The sequence below is a fragment of the Pipistrellus hanaki genome, assembly GCF_964339955.1.
Source record: "Pipistrellus hanaki genome assembly, chromosome: 3".
NCBI classification, from domain to species: domain Eukaryota; kingdom Metazoa; phylum Chordata; class Mammalia; order Chiroptera; family Vespertilionidae; genus Pipistrellus; species Pipistrellus hanaki.
The window spans coordinates 164,286,271-164,308,477 of record NC_140505.1 but is presented as its reverse complement, the minus strand read 5'-3'; the positions used below and the strand labels follow the sequence as shown (position 1 = coordinate 164,308,477).

Sequence of the window (22,207 nt, the reverse complement as noted above, 5' to 3'; positions counted from 1 at the left end):
ACCGGCAGCCTGCCCAGGCCCAGAGACAGAACATGATGGAATGTGTCCGTGAACTCCAGTGCTTTGGAAAGACTGTGCCACAGAGTTCAGTTGGTAGAGAGGGAGAAGACAGGGCATCCGGGGGAAGGGGAAGACAGATTATGAAGATGGGATTGCCTGAGACCTCTCTCTGGCAGCCATGGCCGGAGTGGGTGGGGAGTAGAGAAGTGGGCAGGTACTTCCAGGAAGTGTCACATGAAATAAAGGACAACCCCTCAAAGTGTGCCCCACTGCCATATTCTTTCCTCTTTTGACTACTATCCACGGCTGCCTGATGGTGAATATTGTGTCACCCAGCTGCTTGCTTCACTCATTTTTACTATCTGCCTGAAACATTCTTTTCCATGAACTTGATCACCATTAGTAGTAGTTAAAAAAAGAAAAGAAAAAAAAGAGCCCCTACCTTTGGTTAGAGAGAAGTTTGTATAGGTCTCAGAAAAATTGGATGAGTCCAGCGTGTCTATCTGATTTTATTCCCTTGGGTCTCCTGAGAACCAAATTCGTTTTGGGGCAGAGAGGAAGAGGCCGGTTTCATATGCCTGACCTTAGACTCCAGTTCTCTGCGAAGTTGGTTCAGCAGACAAGCAGGAAGACATACAATGTCTTTGAGGAACAGATGGATTGAAATGTTAAAAATCCGTTTGTTAAATGATTTCGGCTAACACAATAACTTAATTAGGAGAAAAAAAGCGCCCAGACTATGTTCCTTCTTCAGTGATATTTAAAATAAGAAATATTTCTAATCATTCAAAGGCTAACTGGCAATTTCTACACCATGGGATGGAAATGAGAGAAAGAGAGAGAGAAAGAGAGAGTCTTTTGTAGACACGGGCTATTTTGTAGTTTTACTTTTGTGGTAGATGCAAATAATTTATTGTTTATGTTGTTACATAGTCTAGCATGCAATCAGCAGTTTCCCCATAACTTTATAAATAATGATTGAATTGTAATATACTTCCTAATGAGGAACCTTTTCTACACAAGTCCTTTAAGGCTCTTCTGAGAAGCTTCTTTAAAAACATGAGGTTGTTAACGAAACCAGTTTGGCTCAGTGGATAGAGTGTTGGCCTGCAGAGTGAAAGGTCCCAGGTTCGATTCCCGTCAAGGGCATGTACCTTGGTTGCGGGCACATCCCCAGTAGGGGGTGTGCAAGAGGCAGCTGATCGATGATTCTCTCTCATCGATGTTTGTAGCTCTCTATCCCTCTCCCTTCCTCTCTGTAAAAAAAAAAAATCAATAAAATATATTAAAAAACAAACAAACAAAAAACATGAGGTTGCTAGAGGGACGTAGAATGAGGCTGTTTATGGAAGGTAAGTGGGTGTGGCCACCTGTGTTCCAGAGTGTTGGTGGTGCAGTGGCACTGCATGTGCACCCGATGCTGTGTTTGGTTTGGACACTCGGAGATGAATATGGTCATGACTCACAACACAGGAAATACAAGGGGCCATGGTACCCCAACTCCAATGTGAACTAATACAAGTTCCCCAGTAGCGATAGATCCCAATGTTGGCTCTGTCTGGGAGCTGGCGGTGTTTTCACAGAGAAAACCACGTAGGCTGGGTCTTAAAGTAGAAATCTCCGTCAACGAGCAGAGAATGGTGGGTGGGATGGAGTTGGAAAAAGTATTTCAAACACCGAAGCGACAGAGATGTTTCTCCTGGAATTTTGAGCAGCTTGTTTCTGTTTCTTTTCCTTTTCCATACCTCTGTTCTATCAATGTTGTAATTTCTAATCCATTCTGAAAAATTCCCCTTTGAGGGAAGAATGGGTTGTCTCCTGTCAGCATGTAGCAGATATTAATCTTGTCAGTAAGGGGGTAGTGATTGAGGATTCCTCTAAGGCCTGACATCAATTCACTTAAGTATGTTTTAATCATTTGCTCTCCTGGCCTGGGCACTCACACATACGTCTTTGCTGTCAGAGGGGAGGCACGTGGCCCCGGCAGCACAGTCTTTCCCCCCACGGTTAGGCACGTCCGTCTAAATGAATCAATACAGGCTCTTCCGGTTCCAAATGTACCTCACTTTCCACCGAGCATGCCTTATCACACCTGGGCTTCTTTCAACGTGGTTGTGTGAAAAAAGAAACATAAGCTCTAAGAGAACTTTGGTGCCAGATGATAAATAGATCCTTTCAAGGACCGTGTTTAAAAAAAAAAAAAAAAAAAAAAAAAAAGGGTGACTGTATTTAATAAAACTTTTTAACTTATTTTTATTTTAAAAAAATATATATATATTTTATTGATTTTTTTTTACAGAGAGGAAGAGAGAGGGATAGATAGAAACATCGATGAGAGAGAATCATCGATCAGCTGCCTCTTGCACACCCCATACTGGGGATGTGCCCGCAACTAAGGTACATGCCCTTGACCGGAATCGAACCTGGGACCTTTCAGTCCGCAGGCTGACACTCTATCCACTGAGCCAAACCAGTTTCGGCTAATAAAACTTTTTAAGTTTTAAAATGTTGTCTTTGTTCCCCTTTAGACCTCAGCTGGATCTCCAAAATACAAGTGAACCAACCGGCGGTGCTGAGACGCGCTCAGCAGATCCAGGCTCGCAGGACGGTGAAGAAGGAGTGGCAGGTGAGGCCTCTTGGGTGCCTGTGCTTTCCAGCGCCCCGCCCTCCCCCCAAGGCCGTCGTATTGAATTTTGCTCAAGATGTATCTAACCTTAAAAGATGGCAGCTGTCCGAGACTTATTTTAATAATTCATCTAGGATGATGATGGGTGGGAGAAAGAGAACCCATTTATCCAAACAAGTTAAAACTGTTATCACTCTTGAGTGGCAAAGCCGCAAATGATGTTGAGGCATCTTTATTCATGAGTGCATTCTGCGGCATCTTTTCTCAGCACATTTATCCAGTTTCTTAGACATCCCTTCTTTGGATGTCTTCTATTTTAATTTTCAAACCCGTAACATCCAAACCTGGTGTGCCCACTGTCGGGGCCCTCAGGTGACCTCTTTTGACCATCGTGTTTTCCTTCGTATTAATTTTCATAAACCATGTTTCAAAATTCAGAAAAGTGATGTTGCGTGGAGTGCTTGTGGTTTAGCGTATTCTCCCGTGGATACCAACCAAAGACGTGCTGTGCCTCGCAGGACTAACAGAATTCGAGAGCCCATGTTACAAGGGAGGCAAAGTATTGGGATCGAATACTTTTGGGTGGCATCTCGTATTTTGTTCATCTTTCGAAATATGCTGATTGAAAAGTTAAAAGAAAACTAGTCAGAATGAGTTGTGAAATATGAAGATTAATTAAAAATGGAATTGGATTGAATTGAAACAAACAAATAAGTTAGGGAGTCTTTTTTTACTGTTGTTAATCCTCACCCAAGGCTATTTTTTTCATTGATTTTAGAGGGAGTGGAAGGGAGGAGGAGAAGCAGAGAGAGAGAAATATTGAGGTGAGAGAGACGCATTGATTGGTTGCTTCCTGCACATGCCCTACTGGGATCAAGCCTGCAGCCGAGGTACATGCCCTTGACTGGAATTGAACCCGGTACTCTTTAGTTGGAGGGCTGATGTCCTAACCACTTAGCAACCAGCTAGGGCATGGAGTCTTTTTATTTCTCATCTGAGATCTCAGGGCTGGAGGTGAAATGTAAATCAGAAATGCTCTTATTCCTACATTCTCCCCTGTGGGGTAGCTGTGAGGGGCTCCTTGTGGATGAGATGGAGAAGTTAGATGTGGGGAGACTTGATCTATTAGGGATTTCAAATCGGAATATCTATGGGAGAAAAAAAAGCAAGACTACTCTTGTCCCTTTTATTTTATTCTATGTAATGCTCAGGTTGTTGGTCACTCTTAGCAGTGTTTATATTATAGCAGAATGATATGCTTTGGATAATATAGATGTCAGCTTTTAGCATTCATGTTTGTCTAGTGATTCTCTACTAACTGGGTTGGAGATGGATTTTTTTTTAACGTTATTTTTATTTTTCTTCAAACCAGGCTGCTTGGCTCCTGAAAGCTGTTACCTTTATAGATCTTACTACACTTTCAGGCGATGACACATATTCCAACATTCAAAGGCTGTGTTACAAAGCCAAGTATCCTATCCGGAAAGATCTCTTGGAAGCTTTAAATATGCACGATAAAGGTAATGCATGGTGTATAATCTGTCTGGTTTTTCCCCTTTTTACAATACTGATGACTAAATCCAGAGGATTTAGGACAAGATTCAGCTGCTAAAATGATAGCAACAATAAAATCCAAGTGATAGAATTGTGTACACCAAAAACGAATTAGATTCTTCTCTAAAAAACAGCAGGGAGAGAATCTGAGTCTTACGTGGAGGTCTGTTCTTTCCATCATGGATTCAAGTTGCTGGTAGAGAACTTCTTGATTTTTCTTTTTCATTTCTCCAGTTTTGGAAATTTTCTATCTAGTGACTTTAAGATACCGATTCTGATTCCCCAGCCACATGTGAAAAAGCCAGTCTCATTACTTAATAATCACATCTCATACATAAAGTATTTTCTGTGAGCAAATGAAATACTTTTGAGAATAAAATGCAAATGGGAAATATTACATGCTTGTATGTTAGGTTCGATCTTTTGAGAAAAGTTATATTCACTCTCTTAGTATACATGAAAGAACTTACAACAACTTTAGAAAGTTGCTATAAGTACCAAATTTTAATATTCTAGAAATGGAAGACACCTTTGAGAGTCAGACTCCTTATTTCTAATACTTCTTTTTCTTTTTTTAATTAAATATTTTATTGATTTTTTTTTACAGAGAGGAAGGGAGAGGGATAGAGAGTTAGAAACATTGATGAGAGAGAAACTCAATCAGCTGCCTCCTGCACACCTCCTACTGAGGATGTGCCCGCAATCAAGATACATGCCCTTGACTGGACTCAAACCTGGGGCCCTTCAGTCTGCAGGCTGATGCTTTATCCACTGAGCCAAACCAGTCAGGGTTCTAATATTTCTTTTTTTTTAAAAAAATATATTTTTTTATTGATTTCTGAGAGGATGAGAGAGAGAGAGAGAAAGAGAGAGAGAGAGATAAAACATCAATGATGAGAGAGAATCATTGATCAACTGCCTCCTGCATGCCCTATACTGGGGACTGAGCCCACAATCCTGGCATGTGCACTGACTAGGAATCAAACTATTGACCTCCTGGTTCATAAGTCAATGCTCAACCACTGAACCATGCTGTCCGGGCTCTAATATATTTAAATGAGGAGACCAAGACCTGGATGGCTAAATGCTGTTTCTATTATAGGAGGACCTGCCCTGTTGTTCACTGGACTGGTGTCAGGAGCCAGTCTTTCCATGAAGGGTGTCTGTAATGAGTGCAACTGGAGATGTAGATAAGTTGTAGACCTAAAAACTGGACAACTTTTGAAAAATATTTATGATGTTTTTCTTGAGTTGACAATAAAAACAGCACCTAGTAGTAACACTTAATAGTAACAGCTTTGGGGGAAAGGGGCTATAAAATGTAACAACCCTGTATCCTTTTTGTTATTGTTTTATTTTACAGTGTCTAATTTAATTTGCATTTTTGTAAGAGCTTAATTCCTCAAAATGGAAGTTCCAGATTTATATTTTAGTAGAGGCCCAGTGCACAAATTTGTGCACAGGTGGGATCGGCTGGCCACCCCCATCGGGCTGGGCCAGCAGAGGGGAGGGGCTGCGGGTGGTTGGCTGGCTGGCCCCAACCCCAATTGGGATGGGAGGGGCTGATTGGGGGCCAGGCCAGCCGGGGGTGGAGGCTGATCAGGGCCTGGATCAAGCTGGTTGGCTGCTGCAGTGCACGTCATAGCCACCGATCATTGCAGTTGTTCTGGTTGTTCCGCCGTTCTGGTCGCTGGGCTTTTATATATATAGATTATTTCTTATAAAAGAGGGGGTAGTATTAATTAGATGTCATTCTGCCCTACTACCCTGTAAGGTTCACTTCTATTTTTCTTCATCCACTTTCTGAATGCTGGACAAATCTGGATTTTGTTAATTACATGAAATAAGATATTTTTATTGACCCAAGGCCACCATATTTATTATTTAAGAATTTTTAAATAGTCGTGTTATGTAACTTCGAAGAACAGTGTATCACAATTGTTTTATTCTATGTCTGTGACGATGAGAAAATGGTCCATGTTGTCAAGAACTGGAAAGGAATGTGGAAAATAAAAGCCTTTTAATTTTTGCCGCATCGTGGGGGGATTCTTTTTTCCTTTCTCTTTGATTTCTGCCAATATTGTGGTGTAGGTAACAGTTAAAAGCATGTTGAACGTCACCTTCAGAAGGCTGCTGTGGTTTCTTTCTTCACAGGCATCACCACGGCTGCCGTTTGCGTCTACCCTGCCCGTGTGTGTGATGCGGTGAAGGCGCTGCAGGCTGCCGGCTGTCATATTCCCGTGGCGTCAGGTAAAACTGGGGTGGCTTTTGTGGATGTCTTTCCACATGTTTCCAGCTCTTCAACTCAGACAGGTTGGGGCATTACATATAAGTTGTACACTATGACTTTAACCAGTTTTATGTATTTGATTGGTTGTTTTTATTCTTTTAGTATTTATTCATTGCCTTCCTAAGTAGCAATTAACATTAACTAATTACTGATTCCTTTCATCAAAGGGAGTTGTACAGTTCTCCAAAATATAGAACTGTATCCCTGTCCTTAAGGCAACTTAGTTGGTTTGGAGGAATAATCAAATTTTAAATATCATATGCCAAATGTGTAGTATGCTATATAAATGTAAAATATGATCATCAAGACATGCAGAAGGTAGCTGTAACTCTGAGCGGGGGCTGATTTATTCTGCAGAGGTGGGTGACACTTAGCAAGGGAATTGCTTCATAGAGACAAACAGTAACTGCACTGGGTCTGAAAGGGTAAGGGAGTTCACAGTGTTGGTAACACAGGGAATGGCATTTAGACAGAAGACCATGTGGGTGAAGGCAGAAGCATGTTCCGAGAACTGCACGTGGTTTGCACTTGTTGAATCCTAAGGTGGGACAAAGTAGGGGTGGTGGGAGTCGAAGCTGGAGATCTTACGGGAGACCATGCCAGGCTGTGCCATTTGGGCTGTGTTCTGGTGATGGGGAAGGTACCGAAAAGTTTTAAGCAGAGGCACAGACCACGATCCGCTTCATGATGTCCTGAGTTAGGGCATGGTAACGGGCAGATGAGAAGGGGTGAGCTGGATTTAGGGAGATTCTCCCTGTCCCTGTGGGAGATGATGAGGGACACCCCAAAGCTGGAAGATAAAGAAAAGAGGGCATGTTCAAGAGTTACTGACTTGTGATAGACACTTAGGACTTGGTATAAGTTTAAGAAAAATCTTTTTAAAAGCTTCAATATAGTGTGTGTGTGGGTAGATGCTCTTCAGATATCTCTGAAGCAACTGCCTCTTTTACATGGGTGGATGGATGGATGGATGGATGGATGTAAAATTAAATTTTACTTTTAAAAGATGTTGGAGAGCCTGGTCGGTGTGGCTCGGTGGTTGAGCATTGATCTGTGAACCAGGAGGTCATTGGTTCAATTCCCAGTTAGGGCTCGATCCCCAGTAACAGGTGTGCAGGAGGCAACTGATTGGTGTATCTCAGTGATGTTTCTATCTCTTTATCCCTCTTTCTTCCTCTCGCTCTGAAATCAATAAAAACATATTTTTAAAAAAAAGATGTAGGAATATTCTGGTGCTTTAAAAAAAAGTGTCTATAAAGATGGTTAATTTATTTTATTCAAAATACATAAAAAGAAACATTATATACGATATCTATATATAGCTCCTCTGTGAAGATTCTCCAAGTATTTGGCAGCTACACCTTTACTGATGTTAATTTCTCAGTCAGTTCAGCTTTCCCTCTGTACAACAGAGAAATGTGCTTTCCGCTAAGGGAGCAGACCCAAGGAATTTAATAAAATCAGGGTAACACCAGGGATTATCTATAGGCATCAGAATGGAATTAATGATGCATATGTCAAAATGTTTAACCCTTTTTCAAAACTGTAGTTGTATTTTCATTTTCTTTATACTTTGCCCTGCCCTTCCCAGCTCTGACCCTGCCCCAGTTTTGTGGACTGATCGGGCGCTTTTTCTTTATTCTCTTTCCTTTATTCCTATCTGTTCAGCTGGTTTGTTTTAAGATAGGCATTGGGAGGAACCTACCTTACAATGTGGTTACGATGGCTGAAAATGTGAATGGTAAATAAAAAACAGCCGAAACCGGTTTGGCTCAGTGGACAGAGCGTCGGCCTGTGGACTAAAAGATCCCAGGTTCGATTCTGGTCAAGGGCATGTACCTTGGTTTTGGGCACATCCTCAGTAGAGGGTGTGCAAGAGGCAGCTGATCAATGACTCTCTCTCATCGATGTTTCTAACTCTCTATCCCTCTTTCTCCCTCTCTGTAAAAAATCAATAAAATATATATTTTTTAAAATTTTTAAAAATCTAAAAAAACCTCAAAAAACCACATTGAGGACCAGCTGAGTAGGATGCATACATGTAATTACTGTCCTGATATCAAGATAGGGATTCAGCTACTATTTCATGAGCACCAGTGTGATGTTGACATTTTTTAAATTGTTATTTGTTCGGAGTACCCTCATGAGCATCTCTGAAGCAACTTGATTTTCAGGTCTTCTAGACAAGAGGATATAAATGAGTCTTGTCTAGAAGACTCATTTATGCCAATGCCAATACGATATGCGATAACATTCTGCTTTTTCACACCTCACTTATCAGGATATTCATGAAGTTCTTAAAGTGTCATTAATGCTTTGGTCTTTATATGTTGATTTATTTTCTCTGAAATTCTTTGTCGACCAAATGACGTTCCTTCCTTTCTTCTTTCCACTCTCTACTAGTGGCCACTGGCTTTCCAGCCGGACAGACTCATTTAAAAACACGATTAGAAGAGATCAAATTGGCCGTGGAAGATGGAGCTACGGAGATCGATGTGGTAATTAACAGGACCCTGGTGCTGACAGGCCAGTGGGACGGTAGGTGCATGTCCTCACCTATAAGGGAGACACAGTTCTTCCCTGGTGGACGAAATGGTGGGGATCTGTTCAGAGGCAGCACATTTTGGAAATTATTGCTCCACATCACAAGTGATTGGATTGGAGGGCGAATCTAGGACAGTGGTCAGCAAACTGTGGCTTGCAAGCCACATGCGGCTCTTAGGCCCCTTGAGTTTTTAGCAAAGGCCAGCTTAGGAGTACCCTAATTAATTTAATAACATTGTACCTACCTATATAGTTTAAGTTTAAAAAATTTGGCTCTCAAAAGAAATTTCAATTGTTGTACTCTTGATATTTGGCTCTGTTGACTAATGAGTTTGCCGACCACTGACCTAGGAGAAGCCATGGCTAAGATCACTCATCCTTGTGCCCCTGATAAATCCTGGAATTTGCCAACCTGCATGAGCTTTTTAGATCCTTTTGAGTGTTTAGGTGAATAGTTATTTCCATGCATTAGATTATTAACTTTTATCCTGTTCTGTATTGTTTTGTTAATCAATGCAATAATCACTCTAGGCGAGTCTTTTATGCAAAGTATTTTAATATGATGGAGGAAATTTCCCTTTTATATGTTAATCCTTGTGGATTTTTTAGGATGTGAAATTATTAACGTCTGCTAAGTCTGTATTTACTTCTGTTCTTGACATAGCTCCTATGAATATAATTTCATATTCACCTTTGAGATTCATGATTTACTTTCACTCTGATTACAATAGGATGTTGCCTATTCCAGTAATACACTATTATCTTTTATAATTAGACTAGAGGCCCGATGCATGAAATTTGTGCAAGAGTAGACCTTCCTACCCCTGGCTGCTAGCAATGGCTTCCCTCTGGCACCCGGGACCGGGCTTCTCTCGCAGCCCCGGCTTCATCCAGAAGGTTGTCTGGAAGGACGTCTGGTCTAATTAGCATATTACACTTTTATTATTATAGATAGTAAAGAAATAGGTTTTACCTCTCCAGGGCCTCTCCTGTCTTTCCTGTGGCCTCTCAGTGATCCAAACTGCTTCTATCTTGTGGCTCTACCATCTCAACACGAGGCCTCTTCAGAACACATGGCACTCACACCTCTCTTTAATGCTTCGGCAGGAATGGCACATGCCACTTCTGCATGGCCTCACCTAACTTTGAGAAATTGGGAAAGTGTTGTCTTCTGGGTACTACCGTGTTTCCTCGAAAATAAGACCTAGTGCATGGAAAGATAAGACATCCCCTGAAAATAAGACCTAGCGCAACTTTGGGAGAAAAAATTAATATAAGACAGTGTCTTACTTTCGGGGAAACAAGGTAGGAAGGAAAGGAAAAATGAATATCGGTGTAAGTAATGTCTACTGTACTTCACACACCTGGCAATACCTCTGTTCTGGTGTCACGTGGGCATGAAAGTGTGTCCAGGTGTTGTGAGTCTAGGTTTGATTTTCTTTGAAATCTTGAAGTCATTTCTCCAGTGTCTTTCAGCTTCCAGTGTAACTTTTAAGAAATCCACCACCATTGTGATTCCTTATGTTTTTCTCTGGATGTTTTTAGGATTTTTCTCTGTCCTTTGTATTGAGGCATTTTATAATGGTGTGGATCCTCTACTTTTTAGATTTTCATCGTTAGATTTCTGTACTAATTTCTGGAAGATTTTTATCAAACTTCACCTTTCAATTATTTTATTGATTAAAAAATTACCTCTACTTTTATATTTGTAATTTTATGATGTTTTTCTTGTTTACATATTATTGTTTTTATTGCATTATCTTTATTTTGTGGCTGTAATACCTGTTAATTAATAAAAGTTTTTTTTTAAGTTTAAAAAAAATAGTTGTAGATATAGAAGTATAGTTTATATTGTAACCTGTGCTTTTGTCTCTAGAATATTATTAATTGGAAAATAAAATACAGAAGGAGATGGGTTTTGATGTAATTGGCAGTCTCTTAATGGGTTAGGAATGGTTGTTTTTAAGAACTGGTAATTTCCCAATAACAGGCATTCATGCAAAATACAATAACACATTTTTGTCATAGACCATATTTTCCTATTAACCCTTTTTTATGGTGTTAATAACCTCTTGACCCAAAACAAATGGAAAAGTAACATTTAATATTAGAAATGTAATTCTAAATAGAAATCAGCAATGACTTAGGACTTTTTCCACTGCAGTTTTTGTCTTTCAGTTCTCAATTTGATTACATATTGTGTATTTTCAGTGTTAGGTTTTAATATTGGCCTTCTATTAAAATATGAGTCTAAAATTGATTTCTTGAAATTTGTTGATGGAAATGTCTGTCAGGCTATTACACATTCAAATCTGGATCCTTCTCTGTGTACTGAGGGTATGTAGGACCTGGTTAAAGAAAGAAAGAATCCCATTTTTATTTTATTTTTTTACTTTATTTTATTTTAAATATATTTTATTGATATTTTACAGAGAGGAAGAGAGAGAGAGAGAGAGAGAGTCAGAAATGTCGATGAGAGAGACTCATCGGCCAGCTACATCCTGCACACCCCCCACTGGGGATGTGCCCGCAACCAAGGTACATGCCCTTGACCGGAATCGAACCTGGGACCTTTCAGTCTGCAGACCGACGCTGTATCTATTGAGCCAAACTGGTTTTGGCAAGAATCCCATTTTTAAAAATCTGGCATTCAGAGTGCATCTCAACCATTCCTATGGTCACAGGGGTCCCCAGTTTAGGATATGAATTCAAAGAGGAGACTGGAGGGGTCTCATCTTTCTCTTCTTGGATTCTCCATGGTGATGATTTAAAATCTCTACTGTTCTCAGACTTTTTACTCTTCTGCCCACCTGGAGGCTCCTTCACTCTTAGCAGACGACCTACCTGCTACTTCTCAGAGAAGAAAGAAAGCATTAGACAGGAACTCCCTCAGGTCCTGGCATCAGATCTGCTTCCCTTTGTACTTCCTCTCCATCCAATCCCTCTGCTATGATGGGGCTTTCATTTTCTTCCACATTTTCAGAGGCCTTACTCAGTTTATTGGCCCTTTCCCCCCACTCCTGTTTCTTTAGCCTCCCTTTACTTGCTCATTCTCATTAGCATCAGACATATGCAAGCTTTTCTTATTCATTGACAACCCCACGTGCCAGCTTCCTACTTTGTCCCCTGCTAAATTTCCCTTCCTGTTCTCCCCCTGATGGCTAAAATTCTTGATTCAGATGTAGTTGTTCCTCTTGAATCTGTTCTAGATACTGATGCCCTCTCATTTCACTGTGTCCAGGGGATCCTCTTCCTTCTACTTAGCTTTACTGTTCTTCATCATGTGACACATGCTGGAAATACTCTGTTGCCATGGTTTTGGTGACTGTACGTCTTTCAGGTTTTCCTCCATGATTCTGATTTCTCCTGCATCTTGTTGACAAGCTTCTCTGCCTCCTCTGGCATCCCTGAGAGTCGGTGGTCCTGGGTTCTAGAAGCCTAGCCAGCTCTGCGACTTCCCTCCGCCGCTGCTGCACACACACTCTCCTCTCTTCGCTGACTTACGCCACATTCCCTCTGCCGAAGACTTCCATACCTCCACAGTGTCAGAGCCTGAGTCTTGCCTGACTCCTGAACTCATGTTCCGTTTCCCCATGAAACTCTGTTGCTTTTCGTCCATCCTTTTCACATGAGCAGACATTCGGAAATCGGTGAATCTTGATCCAAGCAGAGAATCTAGACATTTTAGGGGGGGGGGGGGGGGGGGAGAAAGTACATCTCTCCAACTTAAACACTTTCTATTAAACACAGTTTTATTTCAGCACCGTCGTGGCCATGGCTGAGTTATACTGGAGCACAATGATTCTCTCGGGGGCAGAGATGTCTGAGAGGACTTGCTCCACAGCTCACGGGCCAGATGGCTGTGCTTTCTGACTTCATAGGTCTTTACATTTAAACATTATTGGTGGTGTTGCTTTGTCTGGCCCTTTGCTGTTAAACTTTTTGCTATCACATCCTGCTTCGCTCCTATGGCACTGTCCTTCCCTGCCAATGCTTCCCTCGACCCTTTCTGTCTGGGCACAGAGAGGTACACCACCTGGCATCGCTTGGGGCAGTTATTTTAACTGCCGAGGGTGTGGGTTGTATTGCTGGTCCTCCGAATTACCTGGCAGACATTGTTTTTTTTTTTTTTTTTTAGAACTTTCAATTTTATTTTTCAATTACAGTTTACATTCACTGTTATTTTGTATTAGTTTACGGTGTGATATTTCTAGTACCCACCTGGCACCATACATAGTCATTACAATACTAAGAGGCCCAGCACACCCACCCGCACTTGTCTGTGGTCATTACAGCGTCAGGCCCACAGGCCTTTTATATCATAGATCATTGACTATATTCCCTATGCTGTACTTTATATCCCCAGAACTATTTTAAACTGCCAATTTCTAGTTCTTAATCCCTTCACCTTTTTCACCCAGCCCTCCATCCTCCTTCCCTTGGGCAGCCATCAGTCTGTTCTCTGTGTCCTTATGACTGACAGATTTTCAGATGACTTGCCCCAGCACCTCTCCTCACAGAATCTTGTGCATCCCCCCGCCCCCCACGCCAGCTTGTGGTTGGGGTGGGGGGGAGGGCTGTGCCAGCCTGTAGTAGAGGTGAGGGCACCCAGCCAGCCAGCCAGGAAGGCCAGGCATCATGGGACTCAGCCAGACCCAGAACGCGTTTCCTGCGGAGCAGAAAGGGAAGGTGGGAGACAGAAGAACTGAGAGCCGAGGCTTTGCATTAGACAGACCTTGGTTGCAGTCTAGGCACTACCATGAGTAGCTCTTTTCTCTTGGGCAAGTTCCTTCTCTGTGCCTTCTGTTCCTTTTGTAAAGCGGCAATAATGGCTTCTACGTCACAGGGCCGTAATAGGGATTCAATGAGATAATGTGTGTGAGTTGATCATCCCGTTGCTCCGCCCAGACGACTCCCTCCTGTCCAGCTGCATTCCTCCACTTTCCCCCTCTCCCTCCTGCTGAGGAGAGTGTGTGAACATGCATAGGCATGGAGTCACTGCGGTGGAACTCTAAGGGCTTGGGCTTCAGTCTCTGTAATTTTGTTAACTTACCCTTAGACTTTGGGCAAACACTTGTCTTTCCTCCATTTCAATAAGCTACCAGTGTGGGGGGATAAGACTTAAGGATCTCCACAGCCCTTGAGAGCATCAATGGCCTGTGAGTTTATATTTGGCGTTTTTATTGTCTGTGGCTATCATTCCCATGAAAAGCCCCTGCAGTACTGTGTTTTTTAACGACAATATTGAAGTTGACATCTAAGGTGCATCCTTAAACCATTCTTTGATGAATCCCAGAAGGGATTCTTCATCTCAAATCTTGCCAAGCAGGTTTTGAAAATTAGGTGTATTCCATGCTCTGTAAATATACAGAGGTGTTCATTTTTTACCTCTTTATGACCTCTCTCTGCTGCACATCCGTACCTACTAAATTACCAGGGACAGAAATGCTGTCAGATTCGGCCTCGCCCAACAGCCTTCTAGTTCCTTGAGCCCCGGACCTGGAGCTGTCTTTCCTCGTGTTCGGAAACCCATTTGGCCCAGGAACACAGACAGAAATGACCCAAAAGGGGCCTGGTCTGTGACATTTCCCCAGAACTGTATGCTCAGTGTAGCAACTGGAGCCTCGTGTGCCTTTCACCCCCTCAGTTCCGCAGCCCCGAGTCGCTCTTCTGAACTTGTCTGTGGACTACCCGCCTCCTGGCTGTCAAGAGTTTTAGGGTGAGAGAATGAAACATTCGGGCCAACGCTACCGTGTCCGTCATTGTGTCAGACCCTAGTGGATCCTGAAGATCTTGAATCTGGGCACCGATTTATTTTTTGTGTTCACTTATTTTTACACAAGAGGGATGGTAGAAAGAGCATCCCTTAAGAGAAATTGGTGTTTGTCTTTGTTTTGTAGAGCTGTTAATCATAATATCAACGAGAAAAGCCATCTCCACATCGCTAGACACTTTCTCGGGAAGAATCACATCAGCTGTAATCTGTGCTTGCTCAGTTTTGGGAGTTGTTTGTAACAGAAAATGCTAGAGATACTTCTGGCAGCTGTGTGCTTTTATGGTGTTTGTTTTGATGCTCAGAACTTCAAATACTATTGACCAAAATGTGTGTTTTATTTCTTGTAGGTTGTTTCATTGCCTGGTGTTTGAGCTCATCTCTGTTTCACTCAGACAAGATTAATTAGAGGCCTTGGTGGCAGAAAACTGTTTTTGAACATTTTGTGACTTTTTTAGTTTAAAAGGTTGCTGTACAATTTATATTAGGTGTTTTACTGTACATATAATTATCATAAGAGTGATTTTCAGGCCATTCTTGTACAGCATTGAACATCTTTCCGGTACTCAAAAAATAATTGCTTAGATATGTTCATTAACAATTATTTTTTAAGTGCCTTTGAATAGCACGAACTATAAAAGGAAATCCAGTTTACGACTTTTAGATGGGAAACACAGTCTTTAAACACTGAGGTTCTTCCTTAGATCGTAATTTCTGTACAGGAAAGCTTTACTAACAGAAAAAAACTACTAACATAGTCTTCTATGTCTGGAACAGTGCTTTTCCAGAAAACTTAACTCACTGTCAGCAGCCTGAAGATTAAGAATATATTTTCCTTTAAGGTGGGAGCTGGAGAGGAACAGGTAATTTTAAATAGAGAAAATAAAATGCTATAAATGCAAGTTACTGCTGACCCAGGGAGCTGAAGGTAGAGTCAATTTCCACCTATTTTGGATGCTCTTTAAAACAGGTGCTGGATGGCCCTGACCAGTAGTTCAGTTGGTTAGAGTGTCATCTCAGTATGCCAGTGTTGCGGGTTCGATCCCCAGGCAGGGCACATTACAAGAAGCAACCAGTGGGTGTATAATAAATGGAACAACAAACTGATATTTCTCTCTCTCTCTCTCTCTCTCTCTCTCTCTCTCTCTCTCTCTCTCTCCTTCTCTCTCTCTCTTCCTCTCTCAAATATTTTTCTTTTTTTTATTATTTAAAGTATTACATATAGTAGGACATATATCTCTATCCCCCCCCCCCAGTTGACCTTTCCCCAGACTCCCCTAACCCCTGCCGCATGCCCTCATCCCATCCTCCCCACCCCCGGTGTCTTGTGTCCATTGGTGTGCTTATATGCATGCATACAAGTCCTTTGGTTGATCTCTTTCCCCACCTCCCAACATTCCCCAGCCTTCCCTCTGTAATTTGACAGTCTGTTTGGTGTTTCACTGCCTCTGTATCTATCTTTTTATTCATCAGGTTATAATGTTCTTTATTTTCCATAAATGAGTGATATCATGTGGTGTTTTTCTTCCATTGCCTGGCTTATTTCACTTAACATAATGCTCTCCAGGTCCATCCACGCTGTTGCAAATGGTAAGAATTCCTTCTTTTTTTATGACAGCGCAGTATTCCATTGTGTAGATGTAGTATAGTTTTCTAATCTACTCATCTGCTGATGGGTATTTAGGCTGTTTCCAAATCTTAGGTATGGTGAATTGTGCTGCTATGAACATAAGGATGCATATATCCTTTCTTATTGGTGTTTCTAGTTTCTTGGGATATATTCCTAGAAGTGGTTTTTATTACTGGGTCAAATGGGAGTTCCATTTTCAGTTTTTTGAGGGAACGCCATACTGTTCTCCACAGTGGCTGCACCAGTCTGCATTCCCACCAGCAGTGCAGAGGGTTCCTTTTTCTCCACAACCTTGCCAGCACTTGTTTGTTGATTTGTTGATGATAGCCATTCTTACATGTGTGAGATGGTACTGCATTGTCGTTTTGATTTGCATCTCTTGGGTAATTAGTGACTTTGAGCATGTTTTCACATGTCTTTTGGTTTTCCTTCTGCCTTCTTTCAAAAAGATTCTATTTAGGTCCATTGCCCATTTTTTTATTGGATCATTTGTCTTCCTTTTATTAAGTTGTATAAGTTCCCTGTTCTTTAAAATAAATTTTTAAAAAATTGAGACAGATGCGGGAAGGATGACCCACTCCAGAACTTGGATCCACAGGCGCCTGCATTAGACCTTTCCCAGGGCTGCTGAGTTCTCTAAGCCCTGTCAGTGAGCACTCCACCCTCATCTATTTTTTTTTTTTTTTTAAATCTGGGAAGGATGAGCAGAAGGTCAGGTGTGTCCTTCATCTCTCCTCATCAGTGTGGCAGTAGCAGGAGGGATGAGGGGGAACAGACAGGAGACAACCCTTTCTGCTGGTTGAGACACTGTATTGATTAAGCATCTGCAATGTAATATAGCCTGGGTTTCTAGTACACCCACTCTCGCGACTCCTGAGAACCTCATTATAAGTCACAACATTTATTATCAGGTTTTTAATGTGACATCACTATGCCAGCCACTTCTCTGGCGTATTGTGTTTTGTTAAATTTTGCATTATTCTGACTAATTTGCAGCCGTGGTGTTTGAATTCCATTTTCGTTTGTCAGTCATCTTTTATAATAGCCTTCCAAATTATTATTTTTCTGGTACGTGCGAGAATTGTTTTTTTCTTCCTTTGTTTTTAATGGGGGAATTTTCAGTTTTTGTAATGTTTGAGATTTTAACAATGAATATGTATTATGTGAATATGTGAGCAGAAAAGTTAATAAGTACTCTAGGGAATAAGGTCATGATATATATATATATATATATAGATTTAATGGTAAGGATATTTACAGTAGTAAAATATTGTTTATAAGAGCAAAAGATCTGAAACCTTAAATAGCCAGTAATAGAAAAATGGTTGAATAAATTATTTATGACCATGCAATGGAAGGTGGTATAGGGATGTTATGTTTCCAGGCCTTCTCAGAGGACAGTTTTAGGAAATTTGTGAATATTCACATATACACAATGCACCCATATAAACACATCTATCTATCTATCTATCTATCTATCTATCTATCTACCTACCTACCTACCTACCTATCATCTATCTATCATCATCATCTACTATCTATTCCAGAACCCATGCCTTCACATGGACAACTTTTACTATAAGCCAGGATCACATATTTTATTTTCGCTTCTCCCGTTCTATATTTATGTCCCTCTTTCTTGTCAGTGAGAAATCTTGCTCCAGTTATTCTCAGTGTATTGACTTATTTGATCAATTTCCTTGTATATAACAATCTCTTTTTCCCGTGGGCTGTCTCCCTCGCCCGGTTTGGTGTACTCGGGCTGTTTTCCAAGTTCTCCAGAATTCCCCACCTTCACTGGTAAAGAGTGTCCCTCGATGCACGGAAAACAATTTGAGAATGTTTAAAGGAAGATGTTTTGAAATGTAGGGGACTTTTCATTCTTTTGAATAACTGTTCTGCGTGAAGAATATTTTGGAAGGAGGATCTCTTGCACTTAACACTGCACTTGTCATTCTCTCCACATATATAGCTCAATTGCAGCTATGTAAATCTACATCTGCTGTCCTTTCTTGCTAATGTAGAGAAGCCTCCATTAGCTTTTGCATTGTTTTGCTTGTTTATCTGGAAAGTGACAGTTGAGTATGTTAAAGGACATTCTGGTTTGAGGTAGACTGGGTTACATTTCAGCCAGCAAGTCATTGGATTTGCGTTTATCGTCTCTCTGGTTCCAAGGTGTCCATCATTGTGATGCTAAGATGCCCAGTACTATGTAGACACCTCTACTAATTCTTCTTCTAGTTTCTGTGGCTTGTGCTGGAGTGGGGTGGTCTGTTTTTCTTATATGCGAGATCTATAAATTCTAATTATACTTCCATACGTGTTAGGGCAGGGCTTGCTTCATTTTGTTTTTTAAGTTTTTGAAATTCCTGGAAGTATGTATATAAGGAAAAAATACGGAAAACTAGTACTGAATGATTAAATGCTTTCTATATGCCTGGTGCTGTTCTAGCCACATGGATTATTATATTATTATTATTTTAAAAATATATTTTATTGATTTTTCACAGAGAGGAAGAGAGAGGGATAGAGTCAGAAACATCAATGAGAGAGAAACATCTATCAGCTGCCTCCTGCACACCCCCTACTGGGGATGTGCCCGCAACCAAGGTACATGCCCTTGACCGGAATCGAACATGGGACCTTTCAGTCCGCAGGCCGACGCTCTATCCACTGAGCTAAACCAGTTTCGGCTGGATTATTATATTTAATCTTCACAAAAATATGTGAGCAAACTGCAGCTCCTGAGTAATTAGGCTTAGAAAAAAGTGAGTAATTCCTACAAGTTTACAAAGCTAGTAAGTAGCCCAACTGTCTAATAAATGCTATCCAAAGGAGCATGGGCTCGGGGTGTTAAAAAAATTGTCTGTGAGGAGAGAATCCAAGATGGCTGCTCGGGTAGGCACCTAGCCGCAGCCGCACGCAACAATTTCAATAAAATACAACTAAAATATAAAATGGACATTACCCAGAACTACAGGAAAGTCGACTGACTGGAAATTCTACAATTAGAAGCAAGGAGAAAACCAGAAGGAGGCGCGGAGGAGCTGTAAAAGCCCAAGGTACGGAGACACGCGGCGCGCACTGAGAGGACGGAGCCGGAGAGGAGGGAGGCCGAGTGCCTGGCTGGCGTTCCCTAGCAGGAAGGAGATAAACACTCCGACTGTGTTGGGCCCCCAACTGCTCTGAACCCCTGTTCTAGGCCAGACCCCGGGGACTCAGGCTCATCCAGAGGGAGCTGGGCTGTAAGGCGGAACCCGGGGAAGTGGTGAAAGGAGGTCCCAGAGGCGCACACACAGCGCACAGAGAAGGGATGGCCGGCTGTGCCCTAGGACTGCCCTGGCGGGAAGGAGACAGGGGCTCCAGACTGCTCTGAACGCCATCTCCAACTCCACTTCCAACTGAACTGAACCCCAGTTTCGGGCCCATTGCGGGAGAGCCTACACTGTTTGGTAGCAGGCGAAAATCGAGGGCACCTTTCTCTCAGAGGCGCTTGCAACAAGTACTGAAGGACCCTGAGTCTCAGGAGTCGCATAGGGCGGGGCGGACGGAAGCCAAAGCTGTAGGCTCCACCCTGAAACCCCGCCCCATCAGGAAAGCTGCCTGCGAAAATGCCTAAACCAAATAGATCACAAACGAAAGAAATGGAGGATAAAAAGCGACTGGATATAGAGTTCAAAACCACACTTATAAGGTTTTTCAAGAGTTTCCTAGAAAAGGCCGATAAAATAAATGAGACCTATGAGGATATGAAAAGGGATCAACAAGAAATAAAGAATACATTGTCTGAAATAAAAAATATTATACAGAGTCCTAAAAACAGAATAGAAGATCGCAAGAATCAAGTCGAAGATTTGGAACATAAAGAGCCAGAAGACACTCCTCTGCAGAAGCTATTGTAGAAGGCAAGAGAATCCAGAAAATTAAAGATAATGTAAGAAACCTCTGGGACAACTTCAAACGATCCAACATCAGAATCATGGGGGTCCCAGAAGATGAGAGAGAGCAAGATATCGAAAACATACTGAAAGAAATAGTGACAGAAAACTTCCCCCACCTGGGGAAAGAATTGGACTTACAAGTCCAGGAAGCACACAGAACTCCAAATAAGAGGAATCCAAAGAGGACCACACCAAGACAAATCATAATTAAGATTCCAAGAGCAAAGGACAAAGAGAGAATATTAAAAGCAGCAAGAGCTAAACAGGTGGTTACCTATAAAGGAGCACCTATACGATTGTCAGCTGATTTCTCAACCGAAACCATGCAGGCCAGATGGGAATGGCAAGAAATATTCAAGGTGATGAATAGCAAGAACCTACAGCCAAAGATAATCTACCCAGCAAAGTTATCACTCAGAATCGAAGGTCAGATAAAGAGCTTCACTAATAAAAAAAAGCTAAAGGAGTTCATCACCACCAAACCAGAATTATATGAATTGCTGAAGGGGGTTCTCTCAGAAGAGAAAGTAAATAAAGATAAAAATTATGAACAACAAATACGTAACTATCAACAAGTGAATCTAAAAACCAAGGAAATTAAAAAAAAAATCTGATGAACAATATTAACTGTTGAATATAATAGAATCAGAGGTATGGAAGGGGAGTGAACTAATGATTCTTGGGGAAAAGAGGAGAGGGGAATGTGGGAAGAGACTGAACATAAACTGTGCATCTATGGATGAGGACAATGGGGAGTGGGGAAAGGGCAGAGGGTGGGGTGGGAAGGGGGGGAAAGGAACACTTGTAATAATATGAACAATAAAAATTTATTTAAAAAAAAAAATTGTCTGTGATATAGTAAACGTGTTTTCCCAGATTGCTCTTCCAGTGCCCCAAAGAGGTTGTATACACAGGTCATGGTGTCCTCTGCTTTTATCAGCCCTGCTGTGCTCTGAACCTCACAAGCACTCAACCATCACAGTAATAGCAACTCTACCGCTGACAACAACAGGGAAACAAGTGGCCGCCATTCCTTGGTGTTAACTATGTGACAGATGCTGTCTTTTGCATTTTATATGTAGTAACCTGTCTGATGCTTGAAATAACTCCATGAGTTGCTCGTACCTCTATTATGCCCATTTTATAGATGAGGAAAAGGAGACAAAGGTTAGGTAACTTGCCCAAACCAAACAACAAATTTTATGTCAAGGCTGTGAGTCCATGCAGCCAGGGCACCCCCTATGGGCTGCTTTACCATGCTTTCTCAGTAAATATCTGTTATGCTTGACTTCTGAGTTGAAAACAAATAAAAACCAATTCTGATTAAATTAAGCTAAAAGACTTTATTAGGAGGATATATAGTAACTCATTGCAGCAGTAGGAAGCCTGAAAAACCAGGCTTGGGAGACTAGTAGGATCATTAAGGACTGGGGAGCAGAGGATACAGCCAGACTGAGCCCCGGAAAGAGCTTGGTCCCAGGGCCACTGCTGCCGCCGCCACCACTGGCCAATACAGTCACATGCTGCTGGCTGGTGGCCGCTGGACTCTGGCATCCCCTGCTATGCCTGATGCTGCATTGCTAATAAAAATCTCTAACTGTTCTGTCTTCTTTGTATCATTTACTGGGATTCAAAGGCCCAGGTTGAAGTAGTCACTTGATGTAGCCCAGCCCACATGTTTGTTTGTTTGTTTGTTTGTTTATTTATTTATTTTATAAACTCTTCTTTAAAAAAATATTTTTTATTGATTTCAGAGGGAAAGAGAAAGGGAGAGAGGGATAGAAACATTAATGATGAGAGAAAATCATTGATCAGCTGCCTCCTGCACTCTGCCTACTGGGGATCAAGC

General features: G+C 41.6%; 1 protein-coding gene across 1 annotated transcript in view; it reads left to right on the top strand.

The window, feature by feature from the left end:
* Positions 1-22,207, top strand: part of DERA (deoxyribose-phosphate aldolase) — a 98,932-nt gene that overhangs the window by 26,918 nt on the left and 49,807 nt on the right. The window contains exons 2-5 of the mRNA XM_084877918.1: positions 2,529-2,626; positions 3,999-4,146; positions 6,335-6,430; positions 8,874-9,008. Of these exons, the coding sequence (XP_084734044.1) occupies positions 2,529-2,626; positions 3,999-4,146; positions 6,335-6,430; positions 8,874-9,008 (477 nt within the window). The remainder of the gene's footprint in view (positions 1-2,528; positions 2,627-3,998; positions 4,147-6,334; positions 6,431-8,873; positions 9,009-22,207) is intronic.